This window comes from Megalobrama amblycephala, linkage group LG15 (genome assembly GCF_018812025.1).
Source record: "Megalobrama amblycephala isolate DHTTF-2021 linkage group LG15, ASM1881202v1, whole genome shotgun sequence".
Taxonomy (NCBI): domain Eukaryota; kingdom Metazoa; phylum Chordata; class Actinopteri; order Cypriniformes; family Xenocyprididae; genus Megalobrama; species Megalobrama amblycephala.
This window is the reverse complement of record NC_063058.1, coordinates 27,531,725-27,554,590: the sequence shown is the minus strand read 5'-3', so window position 1 is coordinate 27,554,590 and position 22,866 is coordinate 27,531,725. Positions and strand designations below refer to the sequence as shown.

Below are 22,866 nucleotides of genomic sequence, written 5' to 3'. Positions count from 1 at the left end.
ATTTAGTAGAATATATAAGTCTTATAATGCATAAAATATTTTGAGCTCCTGCATAACTTGGACAGCAGAGACATCAACAATCAGAATATGAATCTCAACAATGGTGACATCCAAAAGTTTAATGTTGCAATGCATGCTGGATGCCAGCATAGTACAAAACTCCCAGCATGCACTGCAGAATGAATAAATTATGCAGCTTTATTGCCACCATTGTTGAGATTGATGTGCTGATTTTTGATATCTGTGTGTGTAAATAATGCTGCAGCTGTTTTTAGTGCATGGCATTTAAAAATAAACTCTTTTTAGCTGGTTGTAGTTGGAACTCTTGCTGTAGTTTCACAGTGGCAATAATGAAAAATGTCTGTTAATAATGTAACAATGAACAAAACACAGTATGAAACCAGTGAACCAAAAGACTATGTGAGGTTATGTCTTTGCCAAAACTTAACTATCAGCACTCAAAAACATTTTTTTCTTTATATTTGATTCTGCCATAATTATATGAATAATTTAAACAGCCAGAGAGAAAAAAAACTGATGTATTAAAAAGTCATGGGTAAAGAGCTCAACTAAAGCAAACACTGATCTCCTCAATGGTAACATCAAACCAAACATTTTCACCAAAATATCAACATCTAAACTTCTGTTAATTCTCAATAAGATTTCTTTTGTAGAAATAAAGTTAATCTGGTCAGTAATAAGTGTAATAATGTGTAATGGCTGGAAGACAGTTGTAGTTCTGCTCGTAGTTGTAGTTTCTGTTCGTATTTATTCCATTCTTGTTCCTCTTTTCAGGGGTTCTGCTTGTTAACAGCAGGTGTTCAGCATTAATGTTCAATCATCACTTAAATATTAACTTATCTCACTGCAACATAGCATCATTGTTACTTTTACTCTGTAGTGTGGACACTAGAGGATGTTCCTGTGGGGTTGAAAGGGTTAAAGGTGTAAGATAAAAAGACACACCCACAAAATGTATTTTAACAGTTACAAACTGTTAGTTAAAAAACAGTTTACTGTAAAATTGAGTTTTGCGGATCACCATTGTGCTGAAGAGTAGAGCCTGTGCTTAGGTTCAGGAGAAGATCTAGAGACATTGGTGATATGCTGCATGTTGTTTTATTTAACAGATGGTGACTGTGTAGTTGCTGGTGCAGTGACAGTCTTTTTATTTAAAATGTTTTTATTGAATTCTAAAGAAATAAGTTCATCATAATGATATGTTCATATTATTAGCATATAATAAAACTTAGTTTGTAAATTTAAATGACAGTCTGACAATTTGAGGCAGTTAGTTTCTGCAAATGAAATGAAGTAACACGAGTTTTAATTTAGTGCATGATATCTTTACAGTAACATACTGTAGTTTACAGTAAATAACTGTACAATCAACAGTAAATTACTGGCAACGGTGTTGCCAGTATTTTACTGTAAAAAAGCCCGGCAAGGTCTAACAGTGTATACCAGCCCATGTTCAAGGCGTTAGACAAGCCAGTATTAACGTCTAGAGCTGCACAGCCGAATCAACGGACTTTATGCAGGTAAGCAAGCAAGGACAATAGCGAAAAATGGCAGATGGAGCAATAATAACTGACATGATCCATGATATCATGATATTTGTAGTAATATTTGTAAATTGTCTTTCTAAAAATTTCATTAGCACGTTGCTAATATACTGTTAAATGTGGTTAAAGTTACCATTGTTTCTTACCAGAGCCATGTTAAAACACTTATAAAGTCTACAACGTCTACTATATAAAGTCTGTATAATTCATAAACACAACTTCATTCTTTATAAATCTCTCCAACAGTGTGTAATGTTAGCTTTAGCCCCGTTAGCCGCAGCCTAGCTACTATCAAACTCATTCCGAATCAAAAAACATCCAAATAAATACTATACTTACATGATCTGATGCTGCTTGACGAACACTTTGTAAAGAGCCATTTTGAGGGTTATATTAGCTGTGTGAACTTTGTTTATGCAATGTATTATAGAGTCGTGAGTTTGGGGGCGGGGAGCGCAAGCATTTAAAGGGGATACGCACAGAAACGGCGCATTTCTAATTATGCCCCAAAATAGACAGATAAAAAATTGAATAATAAAAAATCTATGGGGTATTTTGAGCTGAAACTTCACAGACACATTCAGGGGACACCTTAGACTTATATTACATCTTGTGAAAAAGGGTTCTAGGGCACCTTTAAGATTACTGTGAAAACGTTTGATAAATAATCATCCAAAAAAAAAAAAGCATTCTTAACTTGTTACCAGGGCTGGAAATGTGGGGGAAAGGGGAGGGAATGTGGAGTCCGGGAACACTTAGTCTTCAAAAATACAAAACAGTGTGTACTCACCTTCTAGGTTGGGTAAAGTGGTATTGCAGATACCATCAGGGTTGAGACAGGTTTTGTAGCAAGGTGTATGACAAGGACTGTAGTGCCATGTGCATTCTCCATGTTCATTGTAGAAGTCACAGTACACAGCTGACAGAGAAACATGAATATAAGTATAAATGTGTACAAACAAACTAAATGAAATGCAATGTAACTACAGTATATTATTGAAAGAAAGAAAACACTTTAAGCATTGATCAAATTAGACAATCAATTCATTCATCTCTTTTTCTCCAGCACAATGGCTGAAGATACTGAATCCACAGATTCAGAATCTGCATGAATATCGCATTCAAAGGTTACAGATTTAAAATGTGCAATAGAATTAAAGATGCTTACGGCAGATCTCAGGTGTTCTCCAAGCGACACAAACACCCGCATCATTGCAGGCTTGAGCGTAAGCTGCCACAGCAGTACAGAAGCACTCACAATCTCCACCTGTGTCACATGAGCATGTGTCCCTCACACAGTTTTCATAATATGGGTTTGGATCCACCTGTGGAAACATCCATTTCCCACCTTAAATGTTGGATTCTTGTATACCACGTTACAGGAAACTTCAATTTATTGACACAAAATGCTTTCCATCTGTACCTTGTTATGGCAGTCTTTGAATGTTTCTTCTTTTATGATGCTACATTGTATTTTTGCCCATGTCTCTCGATTGGGGGTCTCAAGGCACGGGTTAAAGTCTGGTTTTGCATCAGGGCAGGTGCTTAACACTTTCCAGCTATCCACAAACTCCAATACATTTGTAGTTGGCAAATTTCCCTGAGTCGTGAAGTCATCTTTTCCATTTCCATTGAAATTTCCACACAAGCCACAAACGTCTCCCTGTGAAAATTTAACAAAGCAAAGAGGTTGGACTACAAATAAATTAAATTGAGGGACTATTGTAAATTGTCTGGAAATGTTAGCGCAAAACATGAAAAACTGCCGATCATGTTTCATGACTTCAACTGACCATGTGTTGAGGTTGCAGAATGATGCGGACGGTGGTTTTGCGGTCCCAAAAAATTGTCAGTCCGATGTTAGCATCAATGACAAGGTACATTCCGATGTGTCTCTCATTGTACTTGATCTTTGGACCACTTCCAGTATCAGTGGCTTTTACAGTCCCATCAGAAAGCAGCAGCCAAGTCCTCTGTGTGTAAGTGGGCAAGAGAAGTTGTTATAAAAAATAAATAAAATTGAAAACTAAAAGAAAAAACTAAAATTATACTGCATGACATATAATATTAAAGAGTCATGAAACCCAAACCCAATTTCAGCACAGGTCAGTTCTCAATACAAATATTGCATCGGGTGACTGATAATCATTCGATATCTCTTTCAAATGTTGAAGAAAATACAGAAAAAATCCTTTACTGGTCTTTTAAATGAAAAAATTATGAGCACTATCATTGTGTTATACCATATGTAACAGTGTTTACATGCTGTACAGCTTCCTTTAGTATTTCACAACCCTTTAGAAACATCTTTTATTTTACTCTAAATGAGCTTGAGACCTACAAAACTTACCCCCAAAAGTATCCCTACAGCCTTTGAACATGTAGTTCCTGTTGTTCCACAAGGCATATTCTCGGTGATCACGTGAAAATTGCCAGTTTTATTTCCACAATTATTCTGTAAAATAAAAGAGCATGACCTTTTGCCTCTGGAAGGAAGAGGTTTATTTGTAACTTTATTTTCATGAAATATCTAATCAAATGCTGTTGTGTCTACCCACAGCTCATACCTGAGCAGCAATATAACTGCAGTCTCCGCTGAAGCCAAATCTTTGCTGATCAAAAGTTATATAATGTCCACTGCCATATATGGTGCATATGCCTGGACACTTATAATGTGTACATTTCCATTTTCCCCGTCGACAAGTGCTGTAAATATAGAGGTAGACTTAAATTTTAAAAACTCTCATTCTACAGTATAATACTATAGATCATAAAAAGCTAATTAGTGTATTTACTCATTGTTCAGATTTTTTTTATAGCAATTCAACTTCAATGTGGCAATGGTAATAGCTGTTTTTTTTTTTACACAGGGTTATTATTGTTAACTAAAAAAATAAATAGAAATATAAAATATATGAAAAAACATTTCTAATTTTGTATAGTTTAACTTAGGGCTAATTTAAAGTGGAACTCAGTAAGATTTGCAAAGCTCCCCCTACAGTTTCCTTCAGTGAATCACACTGTCGTAAATACTCCAAGCGCAGCTCTGGACTACAACGACTACAACGCTCACCAGTGCAGTAGTTTTGCAAATACAGTACAAGAAAGAGGAGGTGGGTAATTTGCAAATACAGTACACTCGATGGAGGTGGGTAATTTTCGAAATTGTCTTATAAAGTCATAATATACATTGTTTTTGAATTACCGTAAAGCATTTTGTCACTCTCGCGTGAACGTGAACATGAGGCGAGATTGTTTCGGGTCGGTGCAGCTCAAGTTGCAAGTGCTGTATTCTGGCGTAGACGTGCCAGAGGGGGTTAGTGCTCGCCTCAAACACACCACTACAAGTCAATTAACCATCGTAAGGACTTAGAAAACTATTTATGAAGGTAAAAAAAGTTACTTAGTTCTGCTTTAATAGTGCTAAAATAACTAAAATTGAAATAAAATTGAGTAAAAACTATATAGATAAATGAAAACTACTAAAATGCAAAAAACACAACCCCAAAAATGACTAAATTGCTGAAAATTGAAAATATATAAAAAGAAAACTAATTCAAAATATTATAAAAAATATAATAGTATATCAATGATATTAAAATAACACTGGCTTTGCTCACCATTTATTGCAATCTATGGTTATCTCAGATCCTGGTGCATAAAACTGTCCATCATGTTTACATGGGCAGTTATCCGGTTTAACGCAGTGTCCTCTGCCATCATCCAATAGACCTAAAGGACACTGGCAGCCAGATTGACAGTCCACCGAGAACTGGGAAGAAGGGAAGAAAACACAAAAATAAGACCACCAGCAAAATCAAGCTATAGACTTTGAGAAAGAAAAAACTATGGACTCACACAGTCAACTTCCTGTTGCGTACAAGTCTGTGCACACTCCAATCCATGTTCATCTGGGCCTGCTGTACTGCAGTTGAAGAAAACCTTTGGAGAGGAACATCCTGCGAAAGATATCAGATGCAGATGCTCCACCATTCATGTACTTTTTATATAATCATATTTAAAAACCAAAAGCATTCTGATTTAACCTATGCAGTAGATGAAAGTAATTTTTCATACCCAGAATTCGGGTTTTCCAGGAACGACAGTGGAACTTTCCATTCATGCAAACACTGGACAGAGAAATAAGATCAAACTGTCTAATAAATTCATAGTTTGCATAACTAATGCACTAATATTAATATTATCATCCACTTACCAGTGTTCATCCCTAATGGTGACAGACTTGCCGGGATGGATTTTTTGTCCATTGTGATAACATGGACATTTTTCCATAGGTACACACAGTTCATTCTCATCCTGGTAGAGTCCTTCTGGACATGCGCATCCATCAACGGGCACAAAGTGAATGCTGCAGCTTTGGCGCTCAGAGGCGAGAGAAAGACAGGTACGCTGGCAGCTCTGCAGCTGATAGGAGTATTTCTGAGAGGCCGGGCAATTCTCTGTATACTTCTCTGTAGGGATAAGTTTGAAAGGAAGGTGTTGTAAAAGTGCATGGAGAAAAATGACAAGCATTCTTCTAATCTTCTAGTCTAAATAAGGGGTTTTCAAACTTTTTGATGCCAAGGATGCCCTTCCTAAACTATAAAGTTTATATATTATGTGAAAAATGGTGAGCATTATATTATTAAGCCATGTTGTTTTCAAAATTAAATAATCAACTTTAATATTATCATTGTATTAAAACTAAACCAAATAAATTATTATAAAAATAGTATCTGGAATATATTTACTTTACTTTTAATGTTAGATGTAAACATAATTTATTAATTTTATCATAATTTCATATGCTTTAAAGCAGTTTTACAGAGAATAGTGCCAAGGAAAAACTCCCAAGAAATATGTAAAACAACAATAAACTATTGTACACTGCAAGGAATGAGAGATGAACATTTTTTTTTCTTGACAAAATTATTTGCATTTCTTTGCTAGTGTGAAAAACTAGTGTTGTCAACTAAAGGGCAGTTAACACTGCACTGACAGAAGCTAAACCAACGGCGTCATAACGATTAAATCGGTGAAAACAAGAGCCGACTAACGGCAAACACATCTGACAACTCGACGAAAGTGTCTGTTGACGTCTGTCGGTGCATCTCAATGTGAATTGGCCTTAAATAAATCACAATAATCTTCAGACTTTAGAAAGCAGAATGACAGAATTATAAAATGTTTTTACTTTTTAAATGCACTTTTGACATTTGAAAATTGAAAATTTCCACCGACCCCCTAGTGACAACCTGGTTTGAAAACTCCTTGCCCATCCATCTGTCTGCCAAATTAACAGCTTTCATCCTTCTTACCACACACAATATCTCTCCAGCCTTGGAGGAATATTCCTTTAGCCGCACAGGCTCGGGCGTATGAGGAGAACACCGTACACAGACAGTCCTCGCTCTTCTCACAGGTACAGCTGGAGTATTTGCATCTCTGAAAGCACATAAACATGTTGTATCACTGCTTATTGTGGGAGGTTGGGTAACATTCATTAAAACATGGAAAATGTTACAGTTCTCAAGGTTCCCTGTTTCAGGTCATACTTTGTAGTAGCTGTCTGGATTGACAGTGCTGTGACATTTAGCAAAGAGGCTCTCCTTGTCCTTCATCTTGGAACACCAGTGCTCGGCAAAGTGCTCTAAAGGCATCATAAAATATGGTATTTTATACAAAACTTTTACTTAACAACAAAATGCATATATATTAACTTAAAAGTTGCACCTATGTTATGTGGCAATACTTGCAGATACAACAGTTTTGGAAGTGTGTATAAGTAAATGAACAGTGGAGCTCTTGTGCACCTTCAATCCCTTCCATACATGTATAAAACATTACAAACATGAAATTGAAAACTGTCCAATCTGACTTCATACTGGTTTTGGATGCAAAAAGTCTCTCACCGCTGTCACTGCTGTAGGAACAGGGGTCATCCATCCTCTCAGTGCGGTCGGGACAGTTGGAAAGGGCCTTCCAGGCATTAGCGAAGGAAGCCGCTGTACCCTCCACCACTCCCTGAGGAGTCTTCAGGTCATCAGACAGCACTTTATTAAAATTTCCACAGAGACCTGTGCAAGCACACAAATGGCACATCATTGGCCATCATGATGGATTCACTTCTTAATTCAGATGTTTTTTCTTGCTTTTAAAGACAGAAGTCTCACCACAAGTCTTGCCCTGGAAGCTTTGGTCCACAGTGATGTACACCTGCATAAGAGGCACCAGCTGTACCTGCACCTGCAGCCCAAAGGAGGTCTGAAGCATGATGTGAAACGATGACGGCATGAACACTGTGAAGTCAGCTGGGAGAAAAGAGTCAAAGAGTTTGCAAAACATTTCATATATCTCTAGCACACAAGGTTTAAAGCAGAGAAACAAAGTAAAGAGCTTCTTCTTCCTCACCTGTCATGTAAGGAAGTGAAACTTCTGCATTGTGTTGTACCGTCCCATCAGCTTTAATAATCAGAGGCTGAAGAAGAAAGCACACCATCATAGTTTTATTTTGCACAAGCTACATTTCTGTTTAAATGAATCAGTCAATATTCAACTAAAAGGACCTGTTTGCTAGAAAAGCCAAATATACAAGTCTTTTGTGTTGTAGTTGTTGAGGAAGTGGAGCATTATACACACATTTTTCTTGTCGTTGTCAAACAGCACCACAACAGATTTCAAACAGGTGTCCGTTTCATGAGTAAAACAAGGAACAATCTGACCCAATATGATGAACTTGGACTCATCACAGTCCTACAAAAACACAAATGCAATAGTTAACATTTATAAGTATTTCACATATTTCTAATGGATACAAGAAAAACAAATCCAAGCTCATATGTCTTAGCAACTACAGAAGATCTAATTAGTGACGACAACATGCTTACTTTTGAGAGCACATAGTTGCAGTCTCCATGGAAAGTGAAATCTTTCCCATCGTAAGTGGTGAAGTGAGATCCTTCCTCTATTGCGCACAGGCCAGGGCCAGGAATACTCTCACAGATCCACTTTCCCTCCTCACATATACTGAATTACACAATACAATTACAAACAAACACAGTAAACAACAGGTTAGTCAGGCATATGCATTTAATATAATTAATTTAGTTACCATTCTTCCTCATCTTTGCGAAGAACCTCTCCTGTGTTGTAGACACGGTCATGCTTGCACTGACACTTTTCTGCTGGGATGCAGCCTGTGTTTGAGATGTCATCAAACACAGTTCCTATAACAAAGACACTGCATTAATATCAAATTTATTAAGAAAAAAAAAAAAAATTACCATTCAAAAGTTTTGGGTTCAGAAAGATTTTTTAAATGTTTTTGAAAGTGCTCACCAAGGCTACTTTATTTAATCAAAAATACAGTAAAAACAGTAATATTATGAAATTACTCCAGTCTTCAGTGTCACATGATCCTTCAGAAATCATTCTAATATGCTGATTTGCTGCTCAAGAAACATTTCTTATTATAAATGCTTAAAACAGTTGTGCTGCTTCATATTTTTATATAAACCGTGATACATTTTTTTTTCAGGATTCTTTGATTAATAGAAAGTTCAAAAGAACAGAAATATATTTTATATAATTGAATGCATCTTTGTTGAATAAAAGTACAAAATTCTCCACAAATTGACCCCAAACTTTTGAACGGCATTAATAAATACTGCGTATTTTTATTATACAAGTACTGACCTGGTGGGCAGAAGCAGCCATCGATGTTGTGTTCCTCACACAGTGTGTTTGTGTCTCTGTGTAAGCATGTGTCCATACAGGGGGAGCCGCTTTCAGAATGTACCATATTGTAGGGGCATGTGACAGCTGCATGGGAATACAAATCATACAGAGACTTAATCCCGGTTTCACAGACAAGACTTAAGATAGTCCCAGACTAAAAGGCATGTTTGAGCTGTTTTAACTGAAAGCAACTTGCACTGACATATCTTAAAATATGTTAGAGCCATTGTTTTGTCTCAAGATGCACATCAGTAATGTTTTTTTCTAAGGCATGTTTATAAAAGTTACTTAAATGTCCTAATTGAACTAAGGATAAATCCTAGTTTAATCTAAACCCTGTCTGGGAAACTGGAAAAAAAAAAAAACTTTAGAAAGAAGCCAAAAAACATTTTTATAACAAAAAAATTTCAGAAATTTTATTCTATTTTTTCCATCTTTGGATGTGTCTGTATTCTTTTTTAAATATTAATTTGAAGAGGAAAATTGCCTGGATCTCTCTTACTGTAGCTGTGTAAACATAATTAATGAATTATATACAAAAGGATACAAAGCAAAAAAAAAGCTCAAGATAGAACAATCCTGTAATTTCTACCACTATGGTAGTTCTTACCACAGAATTTTGCTGTTCTCCAGGTCGGTGGAGTTCCTCCAGCGTGCGAACACTGACGTGAATATTCAGACAAAGTTGCACAAAGTGCGGTGGTGTCTTCGTCTTCAGGTTCACGCGAACAGATATCATTTGTACAGGCCTTGATATATGGCTCAGTGTTCAAAACCCAGCTACAAGAAGACCACTTTTCCTCCTCCAAAAGGTCTGCACAATCTGCCCGCTGTTGTGAAAAGGACATGGGACATCTTGAACCTCAATAGTCTGTATTAACAAAACTGGAATTCTTGCAGTTGATGTTGTGACAATTAAAACGTTTTTCTGTAACTTACATATTTTTCACATTGATCCACCTCATTTTGCTCATCGATGTTTTCAAAAGGATCTTCGCAGTCATGTGTTGGGTTGGGAACTCTGTGCTTATTTCCAAACTCAGTATAGCCAACCTTCCGTCCTGTATTAAATAAGATACAGACACACTTGATCTTCTCTGATATTCTTAAACCTCTTGGATATGAGGATTAATCATTACTGTTCATAACTGACAATAATGACTAAATTCAGTAAAGTAAGAAATCAAAATCAAAGTCTGTAGAAATCAAAGTCTGTAAAAGTAACTTACCGGATTCAATGAACTCACTATAAACTGGAACTCCATTAAAATCACCACACAGTCCACAAGTGCGATTGGAATATTTGGAGTCCAGTTCCACCTAACACAGAACCAAACAAAACTTCTTGGTTAGATCATTTGACTTTGTATTTTTGGCCATTTGACATTAAGTCAGTTCTAATGATAATTGATCAAAGCAAGGACAAAACTGGAATATGGAATAGACATCACTTGAATTCTTGAGGGAAAAGGCCAGTGCAAGCCATTGGAACCAGTAACATGGTATAATGATCGGGTAATATTATTACCATATATATTTTCACAGTACACTTTTTTGTCAGTAAACACCAGTGAATATCATCTGCAGACTGAAATTCACTGTTTTGAATAACCATTGCATGTTCATAAGCATACAATTGCAGATATTTCAATGTAGGCCTAACAGAAAATTGCTATTTCACTTCAAGTTGCACTGTTTGCACAATATGCTAAATCATTTTCTGGTTAATTCCTTGAAAAGTCTGCTACTGGTTTCCGAGGCGTAAACTAGTTTCACCTCAGTTAAACACTGTCATGTTGTTTAATAAGTTATGCTTCCCAAAATACTCAAAAAAGTGCTTTATGAATAACAATTTACTAAAGCAAAAGCTGTATTTTTAGAATATTTAAGTATGAAACATGATTATAAACATCAAATGTAATGCCTCACAAACCACACGTACGCTCCATTTACATTTTGTCTATTTCAGAATACAAAAAAAAAAGCCGTCTACAGCATGCTCTCAAAGTATAAGTTTTACCAACCATGTCTGCCGTCGTTTTAATTGGCTAACTAACAAACGGCTCATATGTGCCGGTCCTTTTTAGTTTAGACTTCTGAGGCAGTGTAACAGTTTAATATATAGAGCAATATAGCGCGAGCTTTGGTGAGAACTAAACAAATATTTAATTATTACAGTAATAATTTCTCGATAGAAATGATATCAAAATTTAAATATGTTGGTCAAAATCGTACATTTATACACAAAATGAGCAGCAAACGCAACTTTCGGAAGCCATCTTTATTTTTCTAGCTCAACTGTCACAGAAGGGAAAGCACAGGATTGTGGGATATCAAAGGCAACTAAGGACATAGATATACATCTAACGTTATGGCTAAGGATACATCACTAAATAAGTCATTATTTTGGTTTTTTGGGCGCACCAAAATATTCTCGTCGCTTTATAATATATTGAACCACTGTACTCACATGAACCGATTTAAATATGTTTTTAGTACCTTTATGGATCTTGAGAGAGGAAGTGTCATATTGCTCCCTATGGAGGCTTCACAGAGCCATCGGATTTCAACTAAAATATCTTAATTTGTGTTCCGAAGATTAACGAAGGTCTTACGGGTGTGGAACGGCATGAGGGTGAGTAATAAATGACAGAATTTTAATTTTTGGGTGAACTAACTCTTTAATGCTGTATGTTTTTGATTCACTAAAAAGAACCGACTCATATGAGTCATTTGATAGTGAGTTAGACTACAATATTTAAATTAAGATTTAAATATGTTTTTAGTACCTTTATGGATCTTGAGAAAAGAAGTGTCATTGCTCCCTCTTAAGGCCTCATGGAGCCATTGGATTTCAACTAAAATATCTTAATTTGTGTTCCGAAGATTAACGGAGGTTTTACGGGTGTGGAACGGCATGAGGGTAAGTAGGCTAATAAATGACATAATTTTCATTTTTGGGTGAACTAACCCTTTAACAGTGCAGTCTGACTCACTTTTAAATGATTCATACGAGTTGGTTCTTTTTAGTGAATCAAAAACATAGTGGTAGCTGCGTTTCATTTCGGAGGCTGTATCCTCCGTAGGTAGCATTTGAAGGCTGCATACATCATCAAGGTCTTATTCAAGAAAAGTAACTTTAATAAAATCGACTTTTATTCCTCGTGAGGTTTAAAATACTGAAAATGCTTTCCTACTTTGCAATGTAATGGTTACTTTGGTACCAGTAATGGTTACCAAACCAAACAATGGTTACCGCCTCGATGACGTATGCAGCCTTCAAATGCGACCTTTGAAGGACGCAGCCTCCGAAATGAGACGCAGCAAAAACTGTAACAAATGACTCATACAAGCCAGTTCTTTTTAGTGAATCAGAAACATACAGCAGCAGTGTCTGATTCAATAATAGATTACCCATATTGTAATTCATCAATCGTTCAAAATAAACTCAAGTTACAGTTTTGAAGCAAGTTTAGTGTAGTTAGGTTTGTGAAACTTAAATCAGATTGATATCCATATGAAAATCTATAGTTAAATAGTTAAACTCATAACGAGCCACATAGCCTCACCATAACTGCATCCTCTTTGTTCCATGTGACAGTGATGCCCATTTTGGAATAGAGCTTAGTGTAAATTGTGTTTTCTTCCACAAGGATCCCTGAGACATGCACAGGCAGTGTTACTCTGAATAAGAGAAAAGATTAAAATGAAAAATTGATCGATCAGAAAACATTTCTTTGGGAGCAAATTAGCACTTCAGTTCTGCAGAATCTTACTTTTGTCCGTTGATCACAACCTGGTTCTCGGTCAACTCAACGGCAATGTCATTGATACTAACTGACACCCTGCTGATCTTTGGGCCATTGGTGTGTTCAGTTCTCTTCACATGAACCGAGAACTGGCGAATGAGGCTTTGGCAGTCAGACACCAGGTTATACTCGCACGTGCCTGGGAACTGATAAACGTCCCCATCGAATGTCTTGAAGTGGAAGTTTCCCCACATGCTGCAGATGTTGTTGACATGGTTACTGGGAGAGACTGCAAAAAAAGAGAGAAAAAAATTTGCAATTCAAAGAAATGTGAGTTTTTAATATTGAGATAAAGAGAAATGATGTAAGTGGCATTACAAACGTTACAAAATTACAATCAAGCTAAACTTCGAGTTATCATGAAGGAAAGTAAATGAACTTTTTGACATTTTTCAAAACAGACAATATTTAGTAACTTCTAAAGCAAGTCATCAATGGATCTGATAGTATCAGGTTCAAATGATGAAACTATGAAGTTCACAAGTGTTTTCAGGTGGTTGGTTCCTGTTTTTTTTCCAGATGATGCAGATGCTGTCTCCAACCACAACATCATGCTATCTAGATATCTATAGATATTTTACCACCAATGCCATGGTCAAAATCACAATCCTCTGGAAACATGATTAAAAAAAAAAGTATATTGTGCATCTGAAATTTTTGTGCAAAATTATTTTTCTTATTTTTAAACACATTTAGGATATTGGATCTTGAGTATATAAGCTTCCAAATAGTATATTAGTTGTCAATATTACTTAATTCATTAAAATGAAGAAGTCTTATTAAGGGGACACCAAATGGTAACTCAAAATTATTTCATTTGTTTATTTAAGTCATTTCTGATTGTTGTTTAGTTACAGTAACTATTAAATTCATACAAATAAAATAAAATAAAATGAGATGTATTGGTGTTAACACTAATGGTTAGCTCTTACCTTTATTTGAATGAACCTGAATGAATTAAATAATTTCTGATTGTTGTTTAGTTGCAGTAACATAAATATATACATTTAAACCATTTTTTTATATTATAAAAAATAATAAAATAAAATAATAAACTAAAATAAAATAAGGAGACACTGCCAAAAATAGTTAACTCTTACCGTTCTTTGAATCCACCTGAATGCCGATAAGCGCCAGAAGCAGTATGCAGTATGTAGATGTTCTCCACTCCATGATGGGAGGTGAGAGAGGTCTACAGGTAGAGCTTCAGTACTGATGGATTTCTTTGCATACCCCCTTTTATATCATTTCTCATTCACCTTTCTCACCCCACCCTACAGGGAGGGTCTGTCAGCCTTCATATGTGACGCTGACCTGGTATTACAAAGGTCCAGTGATGGCATGTATGTGTGTGTGTTTGTGAGGGCGGCAGTTCCTCTGAACAAAGTTTGATGAATGGTTTGTTAAAATATATTTAATGAATTTTATATTTACGGCAGGGTGTGAATAATTTACAGTTTCTGTTTACATGTATGAGGAGGATTAGTAAAAATAACATTCACTACTAAAACCTGCAAAATAAATATACAGCACATGATGAATTTAGCCAGTTTGGTGAATGAAATGAAGACTGATGGTTAAAACAGTGTCTTGTGTAAATAATTATAAGTCGTTAGTGTCCTGAGTTTCTTTGTAGACATATGAGTAGGAAACGATCATAAATGTGTCAAATGAATCAAATTTTCCATCAAGCTGCTTCTTGACAAGGTGCAGCCAAATGCCAGAACATTTCAAGTGACCACGTATGATTGCGTGTGAGGTTTGAACATCCTGTCTGTGATGCAGATAATTGACGTTGAGCATCTTTGCAGGTACACAGGTGTGTCTCCAGCTCCTGAATGCCACCTGTGCCTTCATGATTTAAAACAAACTGACCATTAACCATCTGGCAGTGTTTATATCCTGATGAGAATATATTCCTTATGAGAAATGTGATGTCATCCATAACTATTTTTTTTAAGCATGTTTGACCTTGTGAACATTTAAGAAAAATGATTAGTTTGTTCAGAAATCAAATATTTGTCATAAAAATCTGTACAGTATTTATAGTAGAATAAAATAAAGGAATCTTATTGAGGGGATATAAGTAATTTAAAAAGTTATATTTATATATATTATATATTTTATAGCTGCAGTAAAAATTGCAGTATAAATAACTATATTCATATGAACAAGATTTAGACAAATGTGATAAAAAACAAAACCATTTTTGAAATAAAATCCATTTATTTTTATTTCTTCAAATATGGGCATGTTTGCACAGGGCTCTACAGGGACACGAAGGAAAAATATTTTTAAAAATGGGTAATTTCAATGCTTTTGCATTTGCTCACAAATCCTTTGCGTTCCCCAGAGAAACTTTGTGTTTGTGCGCAAAACTTTTGTTCTTTGCAAATAATAATATTTGTCTATTAGATGAAACCTGACAATGACTGAAACAAACACAGGGCTATAAATACACATCAGGCACACACTAGGGACAAAACAAGATAATTAACTAGACACAGGTGTTACACATGAGGGCAAATCAAAAACCATGGCAACTGATGAACAAACACAGGAAACTGAACTTGGAACAGTGAAAAACTAAGATGAACTAAGATCACCCAAAAATGAAAATTAATGTCATTTATTACTCACCCTCATGTTGTTCCACACCTGTAAGACCTTCGTTAATCTTCAGAACACAAATTAAGATATTGTTGATGAAATCCGATGGCTCAGTGAGGCCTCAATTTAGAGCAAAGCCATTCAAACTCTCAAGGTCCATAAAGGTACTAAAAACATATGTGCGCCAAAAAAACATAAAAACAACTTTTCAACAATGTCTATATGAGCCGATTTCAAAACACTGATTCATGAAGCTTCTGAGCTTTATGAATCTTTTGTTTCAAATTAGTGATTTGGATATCCTATCAAATGGCTAAACTGCTGAAATCACATGACTTTGGCGCTCTGATTCACTGATTTGATTCATAAAGCTTCATGAAGCAGTGTTTTGAAATCGGCCCATATAGATATTATTTATTTTGTTTTTTGGCGCACAAAAAAGTATTCTTGATGCTTTATAATTTTAAGATAGAACCACTAAACTCACATGAACTGTTTTAAATATGTCTTTAGTAGCTTTCTGGGCATTGAAAGTGTTAATTATCTTGCTGGCAATGCAGGCCTCACTGAGCCATCGGATTTAATCAAAAATATCTTAATTTGTGTTCTGAAGATGCACAAAGGTCTTATGGCTGTAGAACGACATGAGGGTGAGTAATAAATTACATTATTTTCATTTTTGGGGGAACTAACCATTCAAGCCCGATATGCACCCCGGAATCATTTGGGGGGAGTGGCCTGATTCGAGGCTGGATTCTATAGCCAATGAGAGTGAGCAGTGAGAGTCACCACCGAATATTACTTGGCAGCCACAAACATGCCACTAAAGTGGAGTATTGAGAAAGAAGATCACCCATATTTTTTCATTTTTTATTTTGTTTTTCCCTATAAAGCAGAACGTGTGGCAGGAGAGCCTGCTGAAAACGTCGATTGTCCTCCATTTGTTTTCACAAGACAAATGGAGTCTTCACAAGTAACGTTTGATTTCGCGAGTCTCCCTGAGAACTCGCTGTGAAATCGTTCCTGCAATCAACAGGGGCACGTTCAAGATCAAACCGGTGCGCAACGTTTTGCTACGTTTTCCGGGTTGAACGACATGTTTCCTGGAAACGGTGTGCTGTGCAACAGGTTTGAGATGCGTTTTCTCTTGTTTGGTGGGTGTGTCAGAAATGTTAACCCAATCGGCGGCAATATGTATATAAACCACGCGGTATTAAAGAGACAGCTCGCACAATGGGTATTAATGTAACATAAAAATACTATACTTATATATTTTGCTATTGTACACTTTAATAAACTTTTCTATATTCCTCTGATTATATAATTTTAAATATTACAATATCATAGTACACCAGTGATCGGCAATAATGATGAGCCTAATACAAACAATAAAAATAATATAGATCAACACAGTCTTGGAGGTAAGAAGTGGATTCCTTCATCTGAAATGTTTGTCTTTTAATCCTGAAATGCATGGCAAGTGTTGTATCACAATAAATCGATTCCACAAATCCCTTCACTCGATTGGGATGTTCTCTTTTATTCTGGACAGCAGGGCAGTGACTGTAACATCGAGCGCATTTTGCAGTATTAAACAAGTATTTATACCGATTTAATCAGGCTCTGAAAATTCTTCAAGAAGAACACAAAGAATGGCCTTCTCAGCTGCCATAGTTGCAACACTTGCGTCATCAGAACGGGGTGTTCAACGCACCACCGTTTCCGTTTAAAAAACGTTTTGTCGGGGCTGAACGCAGCCCAGGTGTGTGGTCTCGCACTCGCAATCCAGTCGAATCATCAAAGGATTAAAATGCTAAAAATTGGTTGAAATTTTATAATCAGTTAAGATTTGAAAATTGTCTAGTGTGTGGCCCAGGCCTAACTTAATTCCAACTCACACACAGAGCAGACATCACACAAGCTGCTCATTTATGTATCCTAAATATGCTCAGTTAAATATATTTTATTAAAAAATAATTGACAATTATAAATTATATTAGGCTACATTATACTAAAATTAATATAATAAATTTACAAAATAAAATTGTTGATATGTACCTTGTTTTTTAGTTGTTGTTTTTTTTAGTAGTTTTAACTGGCTTTTATCTCCTTTACTCAAGCTTTACTCAAAACTACTTTTATTATTTTAAGATTGCAATTATGTGCTTGGGACAAGGCTAAAGGAGCAAAGTCATGCAAATGTTAAAGGGTTAGTTCACCCCCCAAAAAAGTCACCTTTGACTTTTCAAAAATTTCATAAAGATATTGTAAAACTTATCCCTATGAATCGAAGCGGTTTAGTCCAAATTTTCTGAAGAGACATGATCACTTTCTATGATTGAAAGATTTAATTTAGGCTTTTATTCACATATAAACATTGATGAGTGAAAATATACAGAAGCTCAACCATACATGATGCGTGAGGACAAAACACTTGCGAAACCAAGAACCTCATTGGTTCTTGCGGAAGCTCAAACATGCTGCGTAACACACGAGAACCTCATTGGTTCTTGCGGAAGCTCAAACATGCTGCGTAACACACGAGAACCTCATTGGTTCTCACGTCAAGCAAACATGCTTGACCTTCCATTTACCACAACTGATATGTGAGTTGATAAATGTGAATAAAAGCCTAAATTAATCTGTTCATCATACTCTTAAAGCGATCAAGTCTCTTCAGAAAATTTGGACTAAACCGCTCAATTCATATGGATTAGTTTTAAGGTCTAACCAAGCGGCAACCTCCCCCAGTCTCTCGTGAAGCCAATACGGAAGTGACTTAAACTGTGATTCATCGACTGGCCGCTAGGGACAGGCTCCAAAAGAGACAGAATCTCATCGAGTCCCATGTTAAATTGGCCAAGTTTATAGCAGAAAAAAAAATGTTTACAAGTTGGTTCAAATTGTGATTTTGGTCTATACTGCTAATTTTGCCCTTCATGACAACTGTGAGGGGGGTGAATTTTTTTTCTAACTCATTCGTTTAAATTATATTAAGCCTTAAAGTTCTGCATAATTAAGGGCGTGGTCACTTGAGTGACAGGTAGATGCCGCTGCTGTCCGTGAGCCGTCACTTTACCTCAGCTAATTCCAGCCGCTGAATTTGGCATCTCAGCCGTATTTGTGCTCGATTATTTTATACAATTATAAAATATGGCTTGCGCATAATATTCGAACTGATGTGCATCTGTGTAGATGTGCACGCATGCGGAAGAAACAGAACACACGTTGCTGGATCGTGGCATTGGCTAAAAGTTTTGTTTGTGAGATTTACTACAATGACAATACCAGGATATACAACTCTGACAGCACTGCTTGGATATTATAACTAAAACTGCTGCACTATTTTAAAAAAAATATATACTTTGGACACGGGCTCATTTGTTTGTTAGATACGTCGTTACAGTTTTACAACATAAACGCTGCTCAGATTGCATTATTTCTTGAAGAACGATGACAGAGAGCAGATCATTCAGAAGAAATGTTATGCAAACAATGATAATACATCAATATTTCATGGACAAAAAGTACTGTTTTTTGTTTTGCAATGACATTTATATTTTACCCAAGTGCCAGATTGGATTCATCTCGCGATTCTATTATAAAGGTATGAATCCCATTTTGATTTTCATGTGTTATTTGCACACCCAGCACAAATTACTGGTGTTGGACTCTATATCTTAAAAAAAGCAGATTGACAGTAAACCTTTAGATCTTTCTGAGATAAAACTTATCTCATTAATAATGTAGATAGTATCTAGATAGATTGCTAACTTGGTCACGTCGAGCTAGGCGGGCGTGGTTTCAGCAACCAGTCACATCAGCTCAAACCACCTCCCCGCCTCTTTGCCCATTTTCAGTTATCGGGAGTGACGTGCGGTGACGCGCAGCTAAGATGGCCGCGGCCTATTTACGGTCAAAACTGCTGTTAGAAATCTTTGACGTACGGAGCTACGTCATATTTTTTTAACTAAGTGTCAAAGTTTCAGTCGTGTAGCTGTCAATGGAGGGACTGAAAGCTCTCAGATTTCATCAAAAATATCTTAATTTGTGTTCCGAAGATGAACGAAACTCTTACAGGTTTGGAATGGCATGAGGATGAGTAATTAATGACAGAATTTTTCATTTTTGGGTGAACTAACCCTTTAAAGGTAGTAAAAAGTTCCAAGACAATTTTTATGTGATATTCACAAAACAAAAAGAAAGACACTGAAATCTGTTATTTCTGATAGATGTTTTTAATATATTAATATAAGATTTTTCCTGTGTAAATGCAAAAAGAAAAGAAAAAGAAACAAGACAAAGTTTCACTGAGAATGGAATATTGCAAAAAAAAAAAAAAAAAAAAAGATTTTAAAACAGTACACACTTTTTTATTTGCAGTTTTATTTTATTTGCAGTATATTTTATTCTAATAATGTAATCATGGCAGGCGGGAATTATATGTAAATTCTACAGTAATACAGTAAATATAATAAAAACATTCAGTAATTCCATTTTCAAGCTCAAATGGATGTGCATTTGTATACATCCATATGATTACATTTGACACACTGATATAATGATATAAAACACCTTTTTATCTATCTTTTTTATTATTATTTAATTTTAATGCAATTTAAATTAAAAAAAAAGTTTTTTTGACAAAGCCCTTCATTTATTACTATCCACAGTGAATAATCATTAGGCTGAGAGGCCATCAGACAGCAAGTAAATTCAGGCACTCCTTTGTAAATCATTGTTCAATCAACAGCAAATATCATAATTTTCTGATACTGAGAGCTGCTCAAGCATTCAAACAACTTCTCTCAGTAGCGCAAAAGTTCCTCCAAAGGCAAACATCAGGTTTTTGATGTGCACGTAAAGCAAGATGATGGCTCCACCTTTTTCTGGTACTGCAAACACAAGTGTTGACAGTCTAGAAGAAACAGCTGTTCTTCAGAAATACCCTTATGAAACAGGGCACATTGTTGGCAAAGGGAGGGAACAAACATATAACATTGATTAGATAAACCAACACTGCTGTAGTGCCTTGAGTTTCTATTGACACTGCCTCATTTGGCATGAATGTTATGTACAGTACAAGTCAAGACAGTACATTGACTCGTTAGTCAAAAGTGCTGAGTTCAAGTCAGTTCAAGAGTAAATCCTGGGAAAGTGTAAAATCTGACCATTGAGTTGAGGACAAAACTTTGGGTTTGCCTAATTTATAATAATTTACAATCCATATCAAATTCTTAATGTAATATGTAGGCCTAGAGAAATGTTGAGTTTAAAGATATGAGGTAAAATGAGAAATATAAGAAATATTTAAAGGATTAGTTCACTTTCAAATAAAATTTTTAAAAAGGTTTAAAAAAGGTTTTTGATGAAAACATTCCTGGATTATTCTCCTTATAGTGGACTTCAATGGCCTCCAAACAGTTGAAGGTCAAAATTACAGTTTCAGTGCAGCTTCAAAGAGCTTTAAACGATACCAGATGAGGAATAAGGGTCTTATCTAGTGAAACGATCGGTCATTTTCAAAGAAAATGTAAATGTATATGCTTTATATAAACAAATGATCGTCTTCCAAGTGGTTCCGCCAAAACCGCACTTTCGTATTCTTCAAAAAGTTTAATGTCCTACAGCTTCCCTACTTCTTACGGAAAAAAAGGAACTGGCACTGCGTTCCTTCCGTAAGTTGAATAGGGAAGGCATAGGACATACAGCACACTTGTTAGTGTTAGTACATTATTATACATCATATATTATTATGCACAATCGCCATTAAGACTAAATGAATGCAGATTCATTTCGCATTTTGGTGATTCCCTAGTTATTTTTTGTTATTTGTGTTTTAATCAGGCTAGGCTACTTGTCTGGTCAGGCAAGTAAAATTCTCTTTCACTTGCCCCTTTTTAAAAATCCACATGTCCCGGACAAATGCTAATGTCGAGCCCTGTGACGTGTTTAGCCTGCTTCAGTAGGCCAGGTCCAATGATTTACGACTCCTCTGTATTGTGTCAATGGAGTGGTACGTTAATTCTTCCTAATTTTTGTCTATTTAATTCAGAATTAAAGTTATAATGCAATGAGGTTGATCTCATTTGTGCTCCCTGAAAAAAAATGTAATTCGAAGAGGCCAGCAATAGCAAGCTAGCTTTAACGGCATGAGATGCCACCCTCCCCTCAGGGCCCTCCAACCACAGCTCATTCAAAACAGGGAGCAAACAAAAGCGTCACGAGAGACATTGTGTCTCATCGTGTCTCAATCTTGTCTCAATCTTGTCTCATCGTGTCTCGTGTCCCACCTCATGTCTCAAAGCCAATGCATGCATGTTGTGTTGAAGCGGGAGCAGACTGAATTAAAAGAAAGGTATGGAAACAGAAGAGAACATACTATTATAACCAGGCTTCGTATAGGACACTCAAACCTTAATTATTCAGTGCACGTTATAGGAAAATGTGAGTCAGATTGCTGCAATTACTGTTGAAACAGTTGAACATGTGCTCTTACACTGTGAGGCATATAATAAAGAAAGAAATCAACTTGTTGAAAACGAGATATGGAAATTAATGCCATTTCAGTTAAGCATATATTTCAGAATGCACAGAAACAGTTAAAGGGTTAGTTCACCCAAAAATGAAAATTCTATTACTTACCCTCATGCTGTTCCACACCTTCGGAACACAAATTAAGATATTTTTGTTGAAATCCGATGGCTCCGTGAGGCCTGCATAAAGAGCAATGACATTTCCTCTCTCAAGATCCATAAACGTACTAAAAACACATCTAAATCAGTTCATGTGAGTACAGTGGTTCAATATTAATATTATAAAGCAACAAGAATATTTTTGGTGCACCAAAAAAAAGAAAAAAGCGACATAGTGATAGCCGATTTCAAAAAACTGCTTCAGGAATTTTCGGAGCGTTATGAATCAGTGTGTCGAATCAGCTGTTCGGAGCGCCAAAGTCACGTGATTTCAGCAGTTTGGCGGTTTGACACGTGATCCGAATCATGATTCGATACGTTGATTCATTATGCTCCGAAGCTTCCTGAAGCAGTGTTTTGAAATCAGCCATCACTAAACAAGTCGTTATTTTGTTTTTTTGGTGCACCAAAAATATTCTCGTCGCTTTATAATATTAATATTGAACCACT

At 35.9% G+C, this 22,866-nt stretch overlaps 1 protein-coding gene across 1 annotated transcript in view; it reads right to left on the bottom strand.

Annotated features, from left to right (window-relative positions):
* The window catches only part of LOC125247028 (mucin-2-like), a 33,774-nt gene extending 19,401 nt beyond the window's left edge, over positions 1-14,373 (bottom strand). The window contains 25 exon segments of the mRNA XM_048158194.1: positions 2,356-2,484; positions 2,734-2,890; positions 2,989-3,228; positions 3,359-3,538; positions 3,916-4,020; positions 4,133-4,271; positions 5,186-5,337; positions 5,424-5,524; positions 5,643-5,695; positions 5,782-6,037; positions 6,884-7,010; positions 7,121-7,215; positions 7,478-7,642; positions 7,739-7,876; positions 7,977-8,043; positions 8,205-8,318; positions 8,453-8,591; positions 8,677-8,791; positions 9,261-9,386; positions 9,913-10,132; positions 10,242-10,363; positions 10,532-10,622; positions 12,872-12,986; positions 13,079-13,340; positions 14,212-14,373. Of these exon segments, the coding sequence (XP_048014151.1) occupies positions 2,356-2,484; positions 2,734-2,890; positions 2,989-3,228; positions 3,359-3,538; positions 3,916-4,020; positions 4,133-4,271; positions 5,186-5,337; positions 5,424-5,524; positions 5,643-5,695; positions 5,782-6,037; positions 6,884-7,010; positions 7,121-7,215; positions 7,478-7,642; positions 7,739-7,876; positions 7,977-8,043; positions 8,205-8,318; positions 8,453-8,591; positions 8,677-8,791; positions 9,261-9,386; positions 9,913-10,132; positions 10,242-10,363; positions 10,532-10,622; positions 12,872-12,986; positions 13,079-13,340; positions 14,212-14,284 (3,481 nt within the window). The 5' untranslated portion in view covers positions 14,285-14,373.
* Between the last annotated feature and the right edge of the window lie 8,493 nt (positions 14,374-22,866).